Below are 22,211 nucleotides of genomic sequence, written 5' to 3'. Positions count from 1 at the left end.
ACACAGATGTCCTGATCACATTGATCAACCTCCCATCCCACAAATTTCCCTCAGCACTCCTCTGTCCATGGAATTTTCCAGGCTAGAATACTGGAGTGGGTAGCCATTTCCTTCTCCAGGGGATCTTCCTGACCCAGGGATTGAACCCACATCTCCTGCATCTCCTGCACTGGCAGGCAGATACCTTACTACTGCGCCACCAAGATTTTACTTCCTCTAGCACTTCCCAGCATTTTAAAGGCCTTTTGTTTCAGCGGATTGAGCTCTGTTCATCTAAATTGTCTCCCTTACTTCAGTAGCCTGAATAAAATAGGTTTTGACACCTCAAACTAAGGTCCAGCTCTGTTTGTCTCTGATGCCATGAACTGACAAGATCAAAATTGTACAGAAGGGTTAAGACGTGTAATTTGAGGTAACAGATAAAAGAAGAAATGAAGGTAGAACCAAGGATTTGAAACTCTATGATTTAGGTGTTCATCTTAACTGATTTTTAATTTAGATACATTTGTTCACATGAGGTTAAGGTGAAGGCTGGTGGAGAAAGGACAAGGAGAAAACAAGATAAGATTTGGGCACAATAAGAGGATTTGGTTATGGGCTAATGTTTCCAAACTGGGGCTAACCTGAAGGCATGTCAAAGTATAATGGATATTTAAGGAATTTAAGGAATACTGTAGCCAGCTATCTGTCACTGACCATAATGGAAAAGAATAAGTGAGTCTCAGGTCTTTTCATGGGTTGAGGAATATGTGAAAGGAGTATGTGACCCAAGTGGATTGGCTTTGGGGAGGGGGGGCTAATTAAGTCTCATGAAGAAAAGTTAAAGCTTGCTGGACCAAGTAGACACTAGAATCCTAAGGACAAAGCCCCTGACTGTGCTGTCACTGATCTCCATGGAAACAGTGATGTCATGAAGTATAAGTTCTGGTACCAACTGGCAATCAAGTCTTTAGGAGAGTATGGAGAGTTGAGGAAAGCAGCAACATCTTGAGCCAAACTTGAAGGGTCATCACAACATCCAAATTTAAAAGAAAAAGCCATTCCAGTGTCCTACAAAATAGCCTATTCTGATACTACAAAGGTAAGGGCATCTCCTTCCTTCTATTTGACTAGCTTCTGGGATGTCTTAATGGTAAGGTGAAGCTACAGAGGTGGCTAAGGCTGCCTCAAATTTTCTTTCATATTTTTATTCAGGATACCCAGGAAGGACTTTAACATTTCTCTATTTCTACATAAATCCAAAGATTTCTTGCCACATAACTCTGAATTTCTTATTTCCAAAGGGAAACAAGCTATGAAAATTAATACTGTTTTGCTCAGAGAGGCTGGTTGTCATTCTGTATATGAAAAATACAGACCCTGTCACACTGGTAACTAATATGACTAGATGGTTCTGGAAGTCTAGCCTGAAGAGGGACAAGAAGGGGGATCTTAAGGTGTTGTAAACGTGAAGGGAGGCCTTAAGGATTTGTGAATGTGAAGGGAAGTCTTAAGGAGTTGTGAGCAGGACAAAATATAAAAGAAATATGTGTACCCTTCTGGACAGAAAAGAAAAAGATGTGTTGTACAGTAGACAGCCTGATATGCTTTTGACATGGAGGGCTACTGAGTTTGCCAGCCTGCCCCGCCTCTGCTGGGTCGCTATGGTTTCAAGCATTATGATTCAACAAACAGTGATGTCACACGCCAGGGTCAAAAGCAGCAGGGAAGAGCCTGGCTCCCTCAGTCTCATCCAACAGCTGACCGGGGTGGCAGCCAGCTGCACGTGCCCAAGAACTTGGCACTGCCCACTTCGATCTCGGGGCACATCTCCTTTCTAGGTGGCACATTTTCAGCCGAAGTCTAAAATAACTTCATTATCAAGGTAATGAGTTCATAAATTTTATTTTTTACAGGTTTTTTTTTAGGATTTGGACTTAGGCTCTATCCAAATCACATGAGGGACCTTTGTGCCTCCCCCTTCTTCTTGAAGGGAGAGTACAAGATCTTAGGGGAATGAGATGGAGGGGGATGGGGAGAATGGCAAAGTGTTGAAATGTAGTAGTATCCTGTGAAAGGCTAGCCATCAGAAGATAGTTATTAAAATGTTGAGACTGAGAGAGGCAGAGGGAAGGAGAAAGGGGGGAGGAGGGAGGAAGGGAGGAGAGAGGGAGGAAAGGAGGGAAGGTGGAAAGGAGGAAGAGAAAGAGGAGGAAAGGAGAGAGAGAGAAGTGTGGGAGGTGTCAAGGGGTTTGAAGGAAGTTGGCAGAGTTTATTCTCTCTCTTAAAAGTAAAATTAAACTTTGTCCTATGTGATCAGGGTCTGATCTTCCCTCAGACATTTGTCTCTTAGTTATACTTATAGCTATTAGACTGAGTGGTCTCAATGTTCAGAAACTTGTTCTATATGTTGAAATCTTTATTCACTTTACTAGTATTGACCTTGGTCTTCTCCAGTGGCCCTATATGGTAAGTATTATAGCTGTTAACCAAGACGTGGGTTAGACTAGGTTTAGCTAAAATTCAGTTAAAGGGAATGAGGTGAACTTGACTCCCCCACAGTGTCTAGGCCCTCTTTTAAATTTGTTTCCCAGGCTGTCATTTTTCCTGACTGGCATTTTCCCAGGTCAATATGATACTCCCTTGGTTTCAAATAGTTGGTGTGGGGAATCTAAAGAAGACCATGAACTAAGCTAAAAGATAAGATCTTGATCTTCAGGTCCAAACATTTCAGAGTGTCCTTCCCCTATGGCTTACCCTACCAGTTCCCAGCCTAAACCTTATATGAAACACAGATGGGTTTTAGAAAGCCCTCCAGGGATTCTTGGCCAATTCAGTTTCTTAAAATCATATATTAGACTTTCAGATTTATTTTGTTTCTCTTTCCAGATGTCTGAAAATATTGACTGGTTACACAGCTGCAGGGGCGTGTGCAAGGTTGATCTCTACAGCCCAAAAGGACAACAAGATCAGGAGCGAAAAGTGGTAAGACACAAAAATGACTCCTACCAAGGAGTGGAAAGGATTGGTGTTTGGGTATAGATATACTGGAGCCCAGGATAGGCTAATGAATAGTGACCTCTCCAAGGATTCAAGCTCAGTAATGTCTGTGGGGGGATCAGTGTGGTCATTCATCACACAGTGACAGTTAAAGGGGGGGCCAGATGAGTGATGCAAAGAATCTGGGGCGGGGGGCAGGCTGAGGAGGAAGACTGAGGGGAGTGAGGGGCGGTGGTTGCCTAGTTACCAGCCTTTATTACCTCACACCTCTGAAGTCATAATGATGTCGCCTAGCTACCAGTAAGTTGCCCTAAAGCTGGACTCCCTCAGGGGGGCAAGATACTTCATGCTATGTTCCCCAAACTAAAAGTGATTTACATAGCACTTCATATTTTTTATCATGTTCAAGCGCCACTCATACTATTATTTAATATGTATTTCTACAATGTTTTAAAAATGGACTTACATTTAAAAATTACCATCACTCTAAGCACTGTTATCCATAATATGATATATTTGATATTCTAGTATGTATTTTCCTAATGAATAACAATTAAAAAGTACCTATTAAACACAAAAATGTTTATCCATGGGCCACCTAAAATCTATGTTATCAATAGTAAAAACACCACATTTTGGCAACAGTAGAAAGTGCTCCAAACTGGGAGCCAGTTCTAACACAAGTTCTACCTTTGAGTTTGTGTCAGTTGGGCAAACCATCTCTCTTTTTGGTTTTCTAAGTAAATGTGGATACTGTATTTTGAACTCTCTCTCTTTCACAAGTAAATATTCTCATTTAGGAAATGTAGTAACATTAAGATTCTGTCTGCCTAATAAAAATCATTTTTCTGTTGCTTACTGCATACTTAACTATATCCAGGCACTCTCCTAAAAGCTTTACACACACTATCTCAATCAATTCTCACAAGAACTGATAAGGTAGGTGCTACTGTCATCTTCCAGGGAAATTAAGGCCTTTTCTCTGGAATTTTTCTAAATTAACCCTCCTAATTTGATGCAGATATGCTTTGTCGATGTGTCTACCCTGAACTTGGAAGATAAAGATTCTAAGGTGGGTACCCTCTGCTCCCCTCAGAGTTGGAATGGGCGGGAAGCTGCTGAGAAGGGTTATCAGTGACAGCATGAGAAAGGGAAAGGTTGTGGCAGAGGGTGGAAAGGTGGAGGGGGCTCAGGTGGGAAGCCATCATTCTTGCTTTGAAGTAGTAGCCTAGGGGGCTAGATAGAAAAAAATCTCAAAAAAGCAACTTTTCACAAGAATCTTATCTCTTAATTCCATAGGATGCTGCTGGTTGTAGTTCAGATGGTGACTTCAATCTGGAGAATCTGGAAGATAAAGAAATTATTGTGATCAAGGATACTGAGAGGCAAGACCAGTCTAAGGTACAGACAACCTTTGAGTCTACCCTTTCTCATTCCCAGAGCCCAATGCTGAATCTGAGGGCTCTGGTTCAGAGATAGTAAGAGAACTATTGTCAAATAGACCCCAAATTTTAATACTATGGCATTCTAGAGAACACATGCCTAAGTTCAGAGTCACGGTAAGTTCAGTGCCCACAGTAAGTTCACAGTATCTCACAATGACACCAACCACAGAGGCTCAGAATGCCTTTTCTTGATTTCAAGTAGCTCCTGCAAACAGAATCTTGCTGTGCATTCTTAACAAAGATATGGACTTACAAGCAAGATCCTTTGCAATGTTCTTTGCTGGTTTGTAATGGACTTGTGTGTCCCACATTGCTCAGTGTTCAAAACAATAGAAAAGATAAGGAAAAGAGAGAATCCACAACAGTCAAACACTGTAGTTGCCTGGTCTCCACCCTGTTTTCTAAGCGATTACCTAGGCTGGTTGGTACCATAAAGTTTAAATCAATTACATTTGCACACCACTATCACATATGGAATTCTTTTGTTTTTGTGTAAATAACCCAAATTACACCTGGTAAGTGGGTTTGGGGTAGGCATTAGAGCACATGATAATTCTCACAGTCCTAGAGGCCTGATTCAGTTCAGTTCAGTCGCTCAGTCGTGTCCGACTCTGTGCGACCCTGTGTATCGCAGCACGCCAGGCCTCCCTGTCCATCACCAACTCCCTGAGTCCACCCAAACCTATGTCAATCTTTCCCAGCATCAGGGTCTTTTCCAATGAGTCAGCTCTTCGCATAAGGTGACCAAAGTATTGGAGTTTCAGCTTCAACATCAATCCCTCCAATGAACACCCAGGACTGATCTCCTTTAGGATGGACTGGTTGGATCTCCTTGAAGTCCAAGGGACTCTCAAGAGTCTTCTCCAACACCACAGTTCAAAAGCATCAGTTCTTTGGCGCTCAGCTTTCTTTCTAGTCCAATTCTCACATCCATACATGACCACTGGAAAAACCATAGCCTTGACTAGATGGACCTTTGTTGGCAAAGTAATGTCTCTGCTTTTTAATATGTTGTCTAGGTTGGTCATAACTTTCCTTCCAAGGAGTAAGTGTCTTTTAATTTCATGGCTGCAATCACCATCAGCAGTGATTTTGGATCCCAGAAAAATAAAGTCAGCCACTGTTTCCACTGTTTCCCCATCTATCTGCCATGAAGTGATGGGACCAGATGCCATGATCTTAGTTTTCTGAATGTTGAGCTTTAAGCCAACGTTTTCACTCTCCTCTTTCACTTTCATCAAGAGGCTCTTTAGTTCTTCTTCACTTTCTGCCATAAGGGTGGTGTCATCTGCATATCTGAGGTTATTGATATCTCTCCCAGCAATCTTGATTCCAGCTTGTGCTTCATCCAGCCCAGCATTTCTCATGATGTATTCTGCATATAAGTTAAATAAGCAGGGTGACAATATACAGCCTTGACATACTCCTTTTCCTATTTGGAACCAGTCTGTTGTTCCATGTCCAGTTCTAACTGTTGCTTCCTGACCTGCATACAGGTTTCTCAAGAGGCAGGTCAGGTGGTCTGACATGCCCATCTCTTTCAGAATTTTCCACAGTTTATTGTGATCCACACAGTCAAAGGCTTTGGCATAGTCAATAAAGCAGAAACAGATGTTTTTCTAGAACTCTCTTGCTTTTTCGATGATCCATAGGATGTTGGCAATTTGATCTCTGGTTCCTCTGCCTTTTCTAAAACCAGCTTGAACATCTGGTTGTTCACGGTTCATGTATTGCTGAAGCCTAGCTTGGAGAATTTTGAGCATTACTTTACTAGCGTGTGAGATGAGTGCAATTGTGCCATAGTTTGAGCATTCTTTGGCATTGCCTTTCTTTGGGATTGGAATGAAAACTGACCTTTTCCTGTCCTGTGGCCACTGCTGAGTTTTCCAGATTTGCTGGCATATTGAGGGCAGCACTTTCACAGCATCATCTTCCAGGATTTGAAATAGCTCAACTGGAATTCCATCACCTCCACTAACTTTGTTCGTAGTGATGCTTCCTAAGGCCCACTTGTCTTCACATTCCACGATGTCTGGCTCTAGGTGAGTGATCACACCATCGTGATTATCTGGGTTGTGAAGATCTTTTTTGCACAATTCTTCTGTGTATTCTTGCCACCTCTTCTTAATATCTTCTGCTTCTGTTAGGTCCATACCATTTCTGTCCTTTATTGAGCCCATCCTTGCATGAAATGTTCCCTTGGTAGCTCTAATTTTCTTGACGAGATCTCTAGTCTTTCCCATTCTATTGTTTTCCTCTATTTCTTTGCATTGATCACTGAGGAAGTCTTTCTTATCTCTCCTTGCTATTCTTTGGAACTCCTCATTCAAATGGGTATATATTTCCTTTTCTCCTTTGCTTTTCGCTTCCCGTCTTTTCATAGTTATTTGTAAGGTCCCTTCAGACAGCCATTTTGCTTTTTTGCATTTCTTTTTCTTGGAGATGGTCTTGATTCCTGTCTCCTGTACAATGTCACGAACCTCCATCCATAGTTCATCAGGTATTCTGTCTATCAGATCTAGTCCTTTAAATCTATTTCTCACTTCCACTGTATAGTCATAAGGGATTTGATTTAGGTCATACCTGAATGGTCTAGTGGTTTTCTCCACTTTCTTCAATTTCAGTCTGAATTTGGCAATAAGGAGTTCATGATATGAGCCACAGTCAGCTCCTGGTCTTGTTTTTGCTGACTGTATAGAGCTTCTCCATCTTTGGCTGCAAAGAATATAATCAATCTGATTTTGGTGTTGACCATCTGGTGATGTCCATGTGTAGAGTCTTCTCTTGTGTTGTTGGAAGAGGGTGTTTGCTATGACCAGTGCATTCTCTTGGCAGAACTCTACTAGCCTTTGCCCTGCTTCATCCTGTACTCCAAGGCCAAATTTGCCTGTTACTCCAGGTGTTTCTTGACTTCCTACTTTTGCATTGCAGTCCCCTATAATGAAAAGGACATCTTTTTTGGGTGTTAGTTCTAGAAGGTCTTGTAGATCTTCATAGAACTGTTCAACTTCAGCTTCTTCGGTGTTACTGGTCGGAGCATAGACTTGAATTACCGTGATATTGAATGGTTTTCCTTGGAAACGAACAGAGATCATTCTGTTGTTTTTGAGATTGTATACAAGTACTGCATTTTGGACTCTTTTGTTGGCTATGATGGCTACTCCATTTCTAAGGGATTCCTGCCCACAGTAGTAGATATAATGGTCATATGAGTTAAATTCACCTATTCCAGTCCATCTTAGTTCACTGATTCCTAGAATGCTCACTCTTGTCATCTCCTGTTTGACCGCTTCTAATTTGCCCTGATTCATGGACCTAACATTCCAGGTTCCTATGCAATTCCTATGCAATTGGGATAAGCTAATGCCTATGAGCACATGATAATTCTCACAGTCCTAGAGGCCTAGAGTAGCTGATAATTGGAACAAGATATTTGGTTTCAGTGCAAAAGAGTTAAATATTCCTTGTTCTGTGTTCCTAGGTTCATATTATGATCAGAAACATCATTTCTGACCCCAGATGCCTTTGAAGCATTTTTTACATGTATTATGATGAAAGTGGACTCTAAGGAAGGGAAAATCAGTTATAAAATATTCTCCAAAGGGTTTTGGGTTCAATTAGGGGTGGCCAACTTCACTCTGGGGTCTTAATAGAAGGGTACACCTGGTGTTTGTTTTTAAAAGAGGAGCCCATATTTACAACACACAATGTAGATCTCCTTCATTGTAACTTAAGCTACATGTGGCAGTAACAAGCATATTAAGAGACACACTGATATACATGCATATTTTTACATTCACACATATGTCCTGAATATTCATACTACCATGCACATGCTGGCCTACATAGATGACATAATACAACGGGTATGATGTCAGCACATTATGACACATGCTTACACACACTGACATCACACATGTGCACTGACACACATATGCACACACATACACACAGGCACATTTTCACACACAATATCGACTGACATGTTCACACTCATGAGTTGATATATTAATGTGCATATACACACACAACAGAGACACTGACACATTTTTGACATATATTGTGATAAGTTCCCATACTCAAATGAAATTGACAAATATATTGATAACACTTATATGTAGTTAAATGTAGAAATGTATATACCCTAAGCTTTTGTCACTGCCAATTGTGCTTGAATGTGTATTAATGGATATAATTGTGTCTTATATGCCCACGAAAATTCTAAAGGCCAAATCTTTAATCTGTGCAACTTCAGAGATATATTTTCTAAATAGGGGAAAGAAGTACCTATCCAAACTCTTATGGATGGGTGTTGTTCTTTTTTTAGACGGAGGGGTCAGTGTGCCTTTTCAAACAAGCTCCTTCTGACCCTTTAAGTGTCCTCAATTGGCTTCTGAATGATCTTCAAAAGTACGCCCTAGGTTTCCAACATGCACTGAGCCCCTCAGCCTCCAGCTGTAAACATAAAGTAGGAGAGACAGAGAAAAACTGTCAAAAATTGCCTTCTGGGAGCTGCTACAGCATCTATGCCGATCAACTGAACATGGATCGTGTGAACAACGAACCTCAGAGCCTACGTCTGGAAATGACAGCAGCCAAAAACACCAACAATAACCAGAGTCCTTCCACTCCACCAGGCAAATCTCCTAGTAATCAGGGGACAGTTATCTCCCCTGATGGAGAACGTTCTATGGATGATCTCTCCTTCTATGTCAATCGATTATCTTCTCTGGTAATCCAGATGGCCCGTAAGGAAATCAAGGAGAAGTTAGAAGGTGGAAGCAAATGTCTTCATCATTCAATCTATCCACCCAATGGGGACAAAGGGAAAATCAGCCCTCGCAGTGCTGTGAGCAAGATCGCTTCTGAAATGGCCCATGATGCGGTAGAAGTGACCTCTGCAGAAATGCAGGGCACTGGGGAGGAGTGTAGGGATGGTGGTCGTAAAACCTTTCTGTATAGTGAATTGTCCAACAAGAACAAAGGTGGAGACAAACAGATGTACCAAAGAGACAGCAAAGAATTTGTAGATTCCATCAGCAAAGGACTCATGGTTTATGCCAATCAAGTGGCATCTGATATGATGGTTTCTGTTCTGAAGACCTTGAAAGTTCATAGCTCTGGGAAACCAATTCCAGCTTGTGTAGTCCTGAAGAGGGTGCTGTTGAAACATACCAAAGAAATTGTGTCAGATTTGATTGACTCTTGCATGAAGAACCTACATAACATCACTGGGGTCCTGATGACCGACTCAGACTTCGTCTCAGCTGTCAAGAGGAATCTGTTCAATCATGGGAAGCAAAACGCCGCTGATATCATGGAGGCTATGCTGAAACGTTTGGTCAGTGCTCTTCTTGGTGAAAAAAAGGAAACTAAATCTCAGTGTTTGTCATATACATCCTTGAAAGCCGGGTCCCATGATGCCAAGTGCAAGAACCAAAGTCTTGAATTTTCATCTATGAAGGCTGAGATGAAGGGAAAGGAAAAATGCAAGGTGAGGCAAGAGGAATGCAAGTCTTTGACCAGTGCCGAGAAAGTCAGTGAACATATCCTCAAAGAGAGCCTGACTATGTGGAACCAAAATCAGGGTAATCAAGGCAAGATGCCTAGCAAAACCTGTCCCCATAAGGAGGAAAAGAGAGAGATCAGCTCTTCCACAGATTCACTGGCAAAGGACTTGATTGTCTCTGCCCTTACGCTGATCCAGTACCATCTGACCCAGCAGGCCAAAGGCAAAGAGGCATGTGAAGATGACTGTCCACCTGGCACCATGAGCTATATGACCCAGAGTGCCCAATACGAAAAGTGCGGAGGTAGCCAAAGTGCCAAGGCACTTTCAATGAAACATCTAGAAACTCGTGGAGCACCTGGACCATCCACCTCTCTGAAGGACAATCAACATCTGGATTCCCAGAAGCTGGATATGTCAAGCATTGTCCTATCACTTATTCAAAAACTGCTTAATGAGATCCCCTTCAACTGTGAAGATCTGTGTGAAGGTGAGAACAAACATTCCGAGATCAGGACAAACAAATCAACCTCCATGTCCAAGAAGCCTGACAGAGAGGAAGAACAAGGCCAGGACAATCGAGAAGTTGACTTTATCAGTGGGATGAAGCAAATGAACCGACAATTTATAGATCAGCTGGTAGAATCTGTGATGAAGCTGTGCCTTATCATGGCTAAGTATAGCAACAACAGGGAAGCCCTCACTGATTTGGAAGAGCAAGCATCCGCATTCAACAACTCTAATTACCAGGCCAGTGACTCCAGAGGTAGTCAAGAAGCTGGGATGCGTCAGAGCTACCAAGACTCTACTGGGCCTGAAGTCATCGTCAATAATCAGTGCTCAACAAGCAGCTTGCAAAAGCAGCTCCAAGCTGTCCTGCAGTGGATTGCAGCCTCACAGTTTAACATACCCATGCTCTACTTCATGGGAGATGATGATGGACAACTGGAGAAGGTAAGCGATAGCGACACAACAAGGAACAAGAAGAAAGGGGGCTGGAATGGGTAGGGACAGGGAGGCAGTATTGTACTCAGAGCAGTCCATTCTTTTTTCAGTCTATCTTTTCAGCCTTTAATCCAAGAATCATAGGCAGAAAGGTGGGTGGGGTGTAGGTGACTTTCTCCCTCTGGGTCCTGGCTCTAAAAGCACCACATGATTCAAGCTATCTCTGCTCTCTCCGCAGCTTCCTGAAGTTTCGGCTAAGGCAGCAGAGAAGGGGTACAGTGTAGGAGATCTTCTTCAAGAGGTCATGAAGTTTGCCAAGGAACGACAACTGGATGAAGCCGTGGGAAACATGGCTAAAAAACAACTGCTAGACTGGCTGCTCACTAACCTGTGAGCCAACAACTCCTTCGCCTCCTCTCCCTCCCCGTTTACTCCCGCCCCCAGCAGCATTCCGTCCCAGCTGAAACACCCCCTACCATCAGGCCAGTGAACTGCACTCTACATGACTGTATTTCCCAATACATCAGCGGTTGGACTGTGCAAATGTAGGGTGTCCCGACAAGCTGGGCAAAAAAATGAATAAAAAAATGTGCCAGTATTTTCTTGGTCAGATATCTCTAAGGCAATTGGGTCCAGTTTCAAGGAATGGTGATACAGTGTTGGACTTGTGTCCATATCTCACCCTGGTTTATTTTCTAAGCAGCCAAGACACAGGGGTATAACCCATGTCCAAGTTCCTAAGTCATTTAGCTTATCCAAATCTCAGTCCACAAGTTATTTACAGGTTTGCCACCATGGCCTCCCTGTTCTTCCAGAATTATGCACATAACTTGATAATCCCCCTTATAATCCCAAGAATGCAGACTTCTTGGTCACTTTTAAGAGTTTGAAGATGGGAGCCTAGATGAAAAACAAACTTCAGAAAGTATACTACTCACAGACACACATACACTCCCAGGGTCCACTACACATGGCTAAATACTACCCAGAACTACGTTGGGATCCAATCCTTCCCCACACACAAAGCTTCCTTATAAGTCATTTCCTTCAACTGATGAGATTTCCTCGTTTTCCAGCAGTCTGAGAAAAATTTGCAGAGACCAAAGCTATAGAATGATAAATTCTTCACAGCCACCCTATGTGAATCCCAATATCTCCTTTGAGACTAGCACTAAATTCCTAGATTTCTTGTATACTTCTCAGAAGCCCATCACAATGCTATAATTCATTGCAAATCAGATCAAGACAGTGTTTCCAGCCATGTGGTCCTCTGTTGGCTAATTAGCATCATTCTGGACTCAAAAGTTAAAGCTTTGGCCTCTTACTAGTTTCATGGCCTTAGAATCATCTAGGTAGACTCTGAGTCTTTTTATTTACCTGTAAAATGCAGACAGGGCTTCCCAGATGGCTCAGACAGTAAAAGAATTTGCCTGCAGTGCGGAAGACTGGGGTTCAATCCCTGGGCCGGGAAGATCCCCTGGAGAAGGAAATGGAAATCCACTCCAATATCCTTGTCTGGAGAATCCCATGGACAGAGGAGCCTGGCAGGCTATAGTCCATAGGGTTGCAAAGAGTCGGACATGACTGAGCAACTAACACACACACACACACAAACACACACACACAAAATGTAGACAAAGTTACCTTCCCTGTTTAGAGATTAAACTAGAGGAATAGATGTGATGATGCTCTGTAAGAAGAATCTTTTTTTTTCTGACAAAGCAAAAGACTATTGGGAAGGGGCGCCTGGGCAGAGAGTAGGAGAGTAAGGGAACCTAGGAAGACTGCTCTGCCACATGACTCACAGTCTCCAGTTTTATGGTGATGGGATTAGTTTCTGGGTTGTCTCTGACAAATCATTCTGACTCAAGGTCCTTTCTGATAGCGCACGCATTGCTCAGCCAAGATGGATGCCAGTGAGAATTCTGGGAGGTCGGTAGGACATGTGGCATCTCCTTTTGACCTTTCCCAAACTCTTCCAGTTGATGGTGGCTGCTTAGTTCAGTGTTCCTTACCAAGACCTCCTTGTTGAAAATAACTCATGCAAATGGTCACTATGGTACCTGGCCAGGGCGGATGATTTGAGTTAGTTTCCCCTCACAACTCCCTCTGAGAGACCTTATACTCAAGATAAGTGAAAGTCACTCAGTCATGCCCAACTCTTGCGACCCCATGGATTATACAGTCCATGGAATTCTCCAGTCCAGAATACTGGAGTTGTTGTAGGAAGGGGGACCCCTTCCAGGGCCTGAAACTGGGCTCTTGTCTAACACTTGAAAATGAATTGTCTGAGGAGACACATATGCTGACAAAGCAAGAGATTTTATTGGGAAAGGGTGCCTGGATGGAGAGCAGTAGGGTAAGGGAACCCAGGAGAACTGCTCTGCCACGTGGCTCACAGTTTCTAGTTTTATGGTGATAGGATTAGTTTCTGGGTTGTCTTTAGCCAATCATTCTGACTCAGAGTCCTTCCTGGTGGTGCAGGCCTTGTTCAGCCGAGATGAATGCCAGTGAGAAGGATTCTGGGAGGTGGTCAGACATGTGGTGTCTCCTTTTGACCTTTCCAGAACTCCTCCGGTTGGTGGTGGCTTATTAGTTCCATGTTCCTTACCAGGACCTCCTGTCATGTAAAACAACTCATGCAAATGGTTACTATGGTGTCTGTGTTCCTTCCCAGGACCTCCTGTCATGTAAAACAACTCATGCAAATGGTTACTATGGTGTCTGGCCAGGGTGGGAGGTTTTAGTCAGTGTGCTTCCCCTAACAGAGTGGCTAGCCTTTCCCCAGGGGATCTTCCCAGCTCAGGGATCGAATCCAGGTCTCTCACATTGCGGGCAGATTCTTTACCAGCTGAGCCAAAAGAGAAGCCCTATATTCAAGATACTTCTTTGGAATTGGGACAGAGGGCTGGTTCTCCTGTAACTACTTTCAGCAGAAGCCTCTCTCCACCTGACCTAAACAGAGGTATTCTGTGCCTAAAACCAACATTCACCCACATAGTAACAACAATTTAGCCTGAAACTGTTGCACCCTGTCAGAGATGAAAGAGACAGTGGCCAAACAGGAGGCCTAACAGAATGGTCATCACCAGGCCCCAGAAAAGGAAGGCAAAATTTGGCATGAGGGCTGCAGTGTGTGAGTTTCTTCTGAATGGTTGGTGGTGAAGTAATAGGGTGGTGGTGGTGGTTTAGTCACTAAATCATGTCCGACTCTTGCCATCCCATGGACTACAGCCCACCAGGCTCCTCTATCCATGGGATTTTCCAGGCAAGAATACTGGAGTGGTTTGCCATTTCCTTCTCCAGTGGATCTTATAGTGCTCCAGGAATCTAGCGTTCAACTTGAAGTTTCCATCCTCCACCTGGGTGGGGGTTCCCAGTTCTACATAACTCAAAGATATTGTTATGCATATACCTTGATTATGAACTAGGATCCTGCCCCAAGGCTGTAACACCACTTGACTGCTCCTCCCCTGTTTCTGTATCCCCTCCCTTCTCTGATTAGCAACTGTTTGAATCTGCCCTTTGGAACTCAGGGAAGGTCAAGAGGTTGAATGAAGCCTACATCCTACAAAAAAAAAAAAAAAAAAACAACTGGGGACACAGAAAGGATTTGTAGTCCAGGGCCCCAGAGCCTTGCTCAGTTTTAATTCAGGGAACTGGGCAACTATGGCTCTGGCAACTTCCTGTCAAGATGCAGCGTAGTGCTGGCTCAATTTGGAGAACAGACATTGAATTGAAAGTATTTCTGATTTCCAAGTTCTGGATCTGAGTCCTGTATGATTAAAATCTCAATCCCTTGACTGCGATTGTGGTATAACAGACCAAATTACAAATAATTGGAAGAATGACAAGTGGGATTTTAATAGACAAATTTCATTTCTTTTCAGGAGAATAAGCCTGAAACCCAGTCTGGACCTGGTGTTTTGGGGAGACTTGTAGCCAGGTAGCCAGTTGTCTAGTCTTATTGAGTAGGTTTTAACTTTTACTGTAGTATTAACATATAGATTATAGGTGCTATGGGGTCGCAGAGTCAGACAAGGCTTAGGATGAAACCACCACCACAAACGGAGTCTATTGGTTATCATACATCTCTCTTCTTTCTGTTAATGCATGATCTAAACAATTTCCTTGTCTAGAAATGTAATAGTTACAAGAAGAGACCTTTAAAAAGTAAGGTTGCAGTTACTAGTTTCCAGCAGACATTGTTTTGAGAATGTCAGTGGCACCCAAATCGAAAACAGCTCAGAAAATTCAAGTTCTTAGCAATACAAGGACTTGCCTGAAATTACATGCGTAGTGTTACCTAGTTATTTCCTTGGATGTCTGAACCATAACTACACAATTTTCACTTTTAATTGTAATATTCTCCTCAATAGCCAAAGCAGATGTCGCTGTTAACCATGTTAGTGTTTCTCTAGGTATAAGAAGTTGTAAGAATTGGGACTCATAAAATCTTCTCCTGAAAATATCTAACTCTCTGAAGAGTGCCTCATTCTTGATCTCCACCTTGAACTACTTTCAGGGGGTGTTGAAGGTCAGCAGCTACAGTGGCCATGATTTAATCTTTGCAGAGGCAGATGGCAAGGGCCTCTTCATGGTAATAAATTTGACCATGGTTTGTGGGGAGATGGGAGGGCGGACATTTCATGACCATTTCATCCCATAGTGCTGGGAATGTTCTTTCCCAGGTGTGGCAAAGGTAACTCAATGTGTTGTTAGTGGACTAGGCCATAAAACAATATCCAAAATTCTCTGGACCACCTGCCTATATAAGCCTCTTCTGGCCTAAGAAAATATTTCCTCTTGTTCCCAAATCTAGAGTTACACTGTTATAATCACTGATCTCATATGGAACTATATATTATTGTATCAGAGGCTCAGTTAAACATTTGGTAATGTAATAAAGATCAATTTTATAAAACAGGTGAAATATAAATAACATATCTAGCAGTATTAGTAAAATCATAAGTAATAATTAAGTCAAGAACTTCCATTAGGTCCATCCCAGTAATATCCCACGTCATCTGACTTGGTCTATTCTGTTCCAATCTTGATCTTTCAGAGAAATTATATATTGGCATTGTCCACAATGCACACAGCCCAGTTTCTTAGTGTTATTAGACTGACTGGGCTTCCCTGGTGGCTCAGATGGTAAAGAATCTGCCTGCAATGTGGGAGACCTGGGTTCGATCCCTGGGTTGGGAAGATCCCCTGGAGAAGGGCATGGCAACCCATTCCATTATTCTTGGCTGTAGAATCCCCATGGACAGAGGGGCCTGGCAGGCTACAGTCCATGGGGTTGCAAAGAGTCAGACATGACTGAGCAACTAAGCACTAGACTGATTACCCTTAGTATGATTTAATTGTTCCCAACACAGAAACTTAAAACTTAAATTACTGTGGCTTGGTGTTATCTACATAAATCCATCCCATAATTGTGGGAGATTTTATTCCTTGGCTGAAACTTTGCTTGTTGCTTTGATTGAGCTTAAGTAATAGAAGAAAACATATTTACAGCCAGAGTCAGAGCAGGCATTAATTGGCCAGGTGAGGGAATTCCATCTGGTAATATCAACAGTGACCTGAACATAACTATAATTTTCCTTTTAAGGTAAATTTTCTCAGGGCCAACCAATTAGAGCCCTGGAGTACAGGAATTCACCAAGGTAACCCAGAAGGACTAGATACAGGTTAATTGGCCACAAACCCAACAATTGGATTGATTTCTAAAATTAGTTTAGGATCATGCCTATGATAGAAAACCATTTAATTCATATGCAAATTTCCAAGAAGTCAAGAAGACATAAATGATCATACAAGGCACAAGTTGAGGATCTTGGGCAAGCTGTCTATTTATTACACTGTCTTCTTCTTGTCCCGGTGTGAGGATAGTTTCTCCTCTGAGTGTCATTTCCTCTCCATAGTCCAGTCCAATGCATGGCCCCTTTGTGAGTGGAAATTAATTCAAGAGTCAATTTCCTTCAGTTTCACTGTACTTAGATAGTTAAGAGAACCTGAAAAGGATCCTTCCATTCAGGTTGGAGATGGTCCTTTAACTTATGTCTTTTTGCTGTTGCTGTTTAGTCTGACTCTTTTGCACCCCCATGGACTGTAGCCTCCAAACTCCTCTCCTCATGGGATTTCCCAGGCAAGAGTACTAGAGTGGGTTGCCATTTCCTTCTCCAGAGGATCTTCCTGACCCAGGGATTGAACCCGTGTATCCTGCAATGGCAGGTTATTTACCACTGAGCCACCAGGGAAGCTCTATGTCTTTTTCAGGACGCGGAATCCCCTGGTTGTCAGTCATGAGGCATCTGATCCCATTCCAAAAGTTCTTTCTATAAATCTTTGCAAGAAGAATCTTATTACAAATGAGGTATGGAATGGAAGCTGTACCTCTCACAGCCCATGGTAACACAGTTGCAAGTGCTCTTGATACATTCTGAAACTGAAAGTGAGATTCTCTGAGTGTGGGTCGCAGAAAAGCACATTTTGAGGGAGGTAAGAAGCACAGAGACTAACTTTGACAACTTCTTCACAATGCTTGGACTAGTCAGAAGTAAAGGCAGGCCTCTTTAAAGCAGGACTTTAAAAACTCCCCAGCCCTGATAAAGTTAATCAAACATTTTCCAGTCGTATCCCCACTCCATGAAAAGTTTTGGAGTTGAGCCACCACAGATCCTTCTCTTTGTCCTTGAAGAAAATCCTTAATAAACAAATCCTGGGACCAGGGCTACATTTCTGATGATTCAATCCTCCCTGAGCACAGCTGGGTCCCATAGTAATTTACTTTATTGATTAACTTGGCTCTTGACTTACTCTTGATTTTTATTATGAGGCGGCCTTGGGGATTCTTTGGAACATGGAAATAGAGCAAAGGAAGCTATATGTTCTCTTAAATGAGGTGCGTTGGGGCAAAATGGTCTCTAAAGGCCCTTCCAACTCTGACATTTCAGGATTCTATGAGTTTCTCTTCCATAATTTCTCAGGGAAACTTGTGTGGATGAGGTAAGATCAGGGTGAGGAAACTTGATTTTTGCCAGAGCTGACAGACTCCAGCAGAGAAAGGAATGCTTTGGGCCAGAAAGGGCCCTGACAAGAGTCTGGAGGAACTCAATAGTCCTTGGGGTTTATTCCTGGAGGGTGAGACCCTGACCTTTCACCTCTCTAAATGGAGAAGTGATCCCAGGCATCCTATTAGCAATGTGGCTGTGCTCAGTGTCAGCAGCTAGAAAAGGACAAGGGCTTCTGCTGAGCTGAAAGCCTAGCAAACAGAAGGGGAGGGATGACAGGAGTAGAAGGAAAACATGATTATTTCCTGGCAGGCAGCATCACTGGTTTGATATTTCTGACAATTTTAGTCTTTCTGAACATCTGGCCTCCATTTCACAGAGAAAGCTGTGAGCAGAACTCATCTGAGAGGTTACTACAAGGCCAGGCCTAGGCTGAGGTGAGGCAAAGAGAGGCATTTGCCTCAGGGGCAAAATTTGAGGGGGGCACCAAAAAAAAAAAAAACAACTCGGTAATCAAAATGTCCTTTTAAAAAAATTTACTGAAGTAGAGTTCATTTACAATGTTGTGTTAATTTCTGCTGTACTGCAAAGTGACTCAGATTGGGCTTCTCAGGTAGCTCAGCTGGTAAAGAATCCGCTTCCAATGCAGGAGACCCTGGTTTGATCCCTGGGTCGGGAAGTTTCCCTAGAGAAGGGATAGGCTACCCACTCCAGTATTCTTGGGCTTCCCTGGTGGCTCAGATGGTAAAGAATCTGCCTGCAGTGTGTGAGACCTGAGTTCAATCCCTGGGGAGGGAAAATCCCCTGGAGGAGGGCATGGCAACCCATTCCAGTATTCTTGCCTGGAGAATCCTCATGGACAGAGGAGCCTGGTGGGCTATAGTCCATGGCATTGCAAAGACTCAGACACAACTGCGCGACTAAGCACACACACACACACACACATTCTTTGTCATGTTCTTTTCCATTATGGTTTATCATAGGACATTGAATATAGTTCCCTGTGCTATACAGTAAGACGTTGTTGTTTATTTATCCTGTATATAATCATTTGCCTCTGCTAATCCCGAATTCCCTAAATCAATAATTTTAATGCATCATTTAAAAATCACAATTAATGTAGGGTATCAAAATGTCAAAAACTGTGATACAAAGGATTAGTAATAATGCCAGGCCAAAACATAATGAACCTGAGGTAAAAGAAAAAACTGGTAAGACATTTTATGGGAGGACCACTTTATGAGACATTGCCAAGGCAGTATTTAGAGAATGTACAGCCCTGAAAGCCTGCATCAGTACAAAAAAAGCAACAATGAATTACTGCTTAAAGAACTTAGGGAGGGAACAAATAACAAATCAAACAAGCTTAGGAAAGGAGAAATAAAATTTGGAGCAAGAACAAAAAAACTGAAAGGCAAAGCTTCACTTAAACCTTTAAAAAAACTCAAGGATGAGGAAAGGGGTATTGCATGTTCTCTCTCTTGCTTAACTTGAGTATATCTTTCCAAGGGCTTCTCTGGTGGCTCAGTGGTAAAGAATCCACCTGCCAATGCAAGAGACAGGAGATGCGGATTCGATCCCTGGGTCAGGAAGATCCCTTGGAGAAGGAAATGGTAATCCACTCCAGTATTCTTGCCTGGAAAATTCCACAGACAGAGGACCCTGGTGGGCTGCAGTCAATGGGGTCACAAAAGAGTCGGACACAGCGACCAAACAACAATAACGTATCTGTCCAAACCAAAGCTCGAATTAGATTAATCCTGGTTAAAAACAGGAAGCACACAAGATTGCCCTGATTAAAACTCTAGTTTAAAATAGTTCGGATGATGAAGGAAGAAAAATAAGTAAAAAGTAGAAATATAAGGGCAGTAGAAATAAAAATGCCACATTAGTAAATTATATGTTTGTACATCCATGAAAATCAAATTCCCAAATACAAGAGGTAATGAATGAGCTTTGAAAAGGTATAGGATAGAAAACATTTGTGAGCTGTAGGAGTTTGCTATCAACTATAAAACAGTTCCAATTGCTTTCCTCTCCATTGACTTGAAGACATGTAAAAAGTCTAGCAGCTCCCCTGCACTAAGGTCTCTGTGGTGTCAGAACATGAAAAAATCTGAAAGAATCGACTGAATTTCTGTATCTTAGAGCCACCCAGCCAGAAAGAAGAAAGGGTAATTACCATAGTGACAATAATATTAAACACCAAGGTATTAAAGAAGGCAAGAAATGATATTTACAGAGCACTTATTGAGTGCCAGACACTACTTTTAAAAACCTTGTGAGATGGTTTGTTATTAGCTGTTTTATACAGCTGTGAAATTAGTGGGTCAGGTTTAAACACCCTTTTAAAAGTCATACAATCAGTAAGCAGGAGAGGTGGGATTCAAATCCAGGATTGCCTCATGCCAAATCCTATGTTTTTTTCCTTTCTATTACACTGTCTTCTCACTAATTCCGAATCCATGTTTATTAAACAACTATGATACATGAATGAGAAAAAGAAAGGAAAAACAGATAAATAGAAAAATAGGCCATGCTTCTGACTAGTAAAACTAAGTAAAAAAAAAAAAAAAACACTTTCTAATTCAATATATGTTTCATATAATGCTAATTTAAATCTTTTTGGGATGATCTCAAAGTATCTCCCCCAAGATAGTTATTACTTGCTAAGGGGAAAGAGTAACTTTCCAATGGATGAGCCTACACCTTAATTATGTGATCAAAGTTAACATTATCAGTGAAGACATATTTATATCATGCACCTTCTGATATAACGTCAACAGAGAAGCATTCTTGCCAAAAACTCATATCAGCAATCTAATTATGAGAAACTACCAGATAAACCTTAATTGAGTGACAGTCTACAAAATAGCTGGCCAGATGACCACAACTGATTTCCAAGGTTCATGAGGGAACATTTTAGACTTATGGAAATGTCAACTATATATCTTGATAGGAGATATCTATACATTTAACATAGGTGTATGTATTTCTCAAGACTGATCAAATTGCACACTTAAAATCAGTGAACATTATTCTATCTAAATTATATCAATAATTTATTTTAAAATATATATCGTTGTTCAGTCGCTCAGTTGTGTCCAACTCTTTGCAACCCCATGGACTGCAGGCTTCCCTCTCCTAAACCATCTCCTAGAGTTTGCTCAAACTCATGTCCAACCATCTCATCCTCTGTTGTCCCCTTCTCCTGCCTTGAATATTTCCCAGCATCAGGGTCTTTTCCAATGAGTCAGCTCTTCACGTCATATGGTCAGAGTATTGGAGCTTCAGCATCAGTCCTTCCAAAGAATATTCAGGACTGATTTCGTTTAGGATTGACTGGTTTGACCTCCTTGCAGTCCAAGGGACTCTCAAGAATCTTCTCCAACACCACAGTTCAAAAGCATCAGTTCTTTGGTACTCAGCTTTCTTTATAGTCCAACTCTCACATCCATACATGACTACTGGAAAAACCATAGCCTTGACTAGACGGACCTTTGTTGGCAAAGTAATGTCTCTGCTTTTCAATATGCTGTCTAGGTTGGTCATAACTTTTCTTCCAAGGAGTAAGTGTCTTTTAATTTCATGGCTGCAGTCACCATCTTCAGTGATTTTGGAGCCAAAAAAAATAAAGTCAGCCACTCTTTCCCCATCTATTGGCCATGAAGTGATGAGACCAGATGCCATGATCTTAGTTTTCTGAATGTTGAGCTTTAAGCCAACTTTTTCACTCTCCTCTTTCACTTTCATCAAGAGGCTCTTTAAGGGTGGTGTCATCTGCATATCTGAGGTTATTGATATTTCTCCTGGGAAACTTGATTCCAGCTTGTGCTTCTTCCAGCCCAGCGTTTCGCATGATGTACTCTGCATATGAGCTAAATAAGCAGAGTGACAATATACAGTCTTGAGGTACTCCTTTTCCTATTTGGAACCAGTCTGTTGTTCCATGTCCAGTTCTAACTGTTGCTTCCTGACCTGCATACAGGTTTCTCAAGAGCCAGGTCAGGTGGTCTAGTATTCCCATCTATTGAAGAATTTTCCTCAGTTTATTGTGATCCACACAGTCAAAGGCTTTGGCATAGTCAATAAAGCAGAAATAGATGTTTTTCTGGAACTCTCTTGCTTTTTTGATGATCCAGTGGATGTTGGCAGTTTGATCCCTGTTTCCTCCGCCTTTTCTAAAACCAGCTTGAACATCTGGAAGTTCACGGTTCACATATTGCTGAAGCCTGGCTTGGAGAATTTTGAGCATTACTTTACTAGCGTGTGAGATGAGTGCAAATGAGTGGTAGTTTGAGCATTCTTTGGCATTCC

General features: G+C 42.1%; 1 protein-coding gene across 4 annotated transcripts; it reads left to right on the top strand.

Annotated features, from left to right (window-relative positions):
- The first annotated feature begins 951 nt into the window (after window positions 1-951).
- On the top strand, window positions 952-11,476 carry AKAP4 (A-kinase anchoring protein 4). 4 transcript variants are annotated; one of them, XM_081566964.1, is made up of 6 exons: window positions 952-1,081; window positions 2,869-2,964; window positions 4,001-4,051; window positions 4,279-4,380; window positions 8,752-10,887; window positions 11,117-11,476. In XM_081566964.1, exons 2-6 carry the CDS (start codon window positions 2,869-2,871, stop codon window positions 11,270-11,272), a joined length of 2,541 nt encoding a protein of 846 aa, XP_081423090.1. In that variant the 5' UTR covers window positions 952-1,081; the 3' UTR covers window positions 11,273-11,476. The 4 variants fall into 4 exon arrangements, with proteins under 4 accessions (XP_081423090.1, XP_081423093.1, XP_081423091.1 ...); XM_081566967.1 differs by having other exon boundaries at window positions 8,752-10,891; XM_081566965.1 differs by lacking the exon at window positions 952-1,081 and adding an exon at window positions 1,725-1,864.
- Window positions 11,477-22,211: the final 10,735 nt, after the last annotated feature.

The sequence above is a fragment of the Giraffa tippelskirchi genome, chromosome X (assembly GCF_054371585.1).
Source record: "Giraffa tippelskirchi isolate mGirTip1 chromosome X, T2T-mGirTip1v1.2.pri, whole genome shotgun sequence".
NCBI classification, from domain to species: Eukaryota; Metazoa; Chordata; class Mammalia; order Artiodactyla; family Giraffidae; genus Giraffa; species Giraffa tippelskirchi.
Note: the sequence above shows the minus strand (reverse complement) of the source record. Positions and strands in the feature narration are given on the sequence as shown.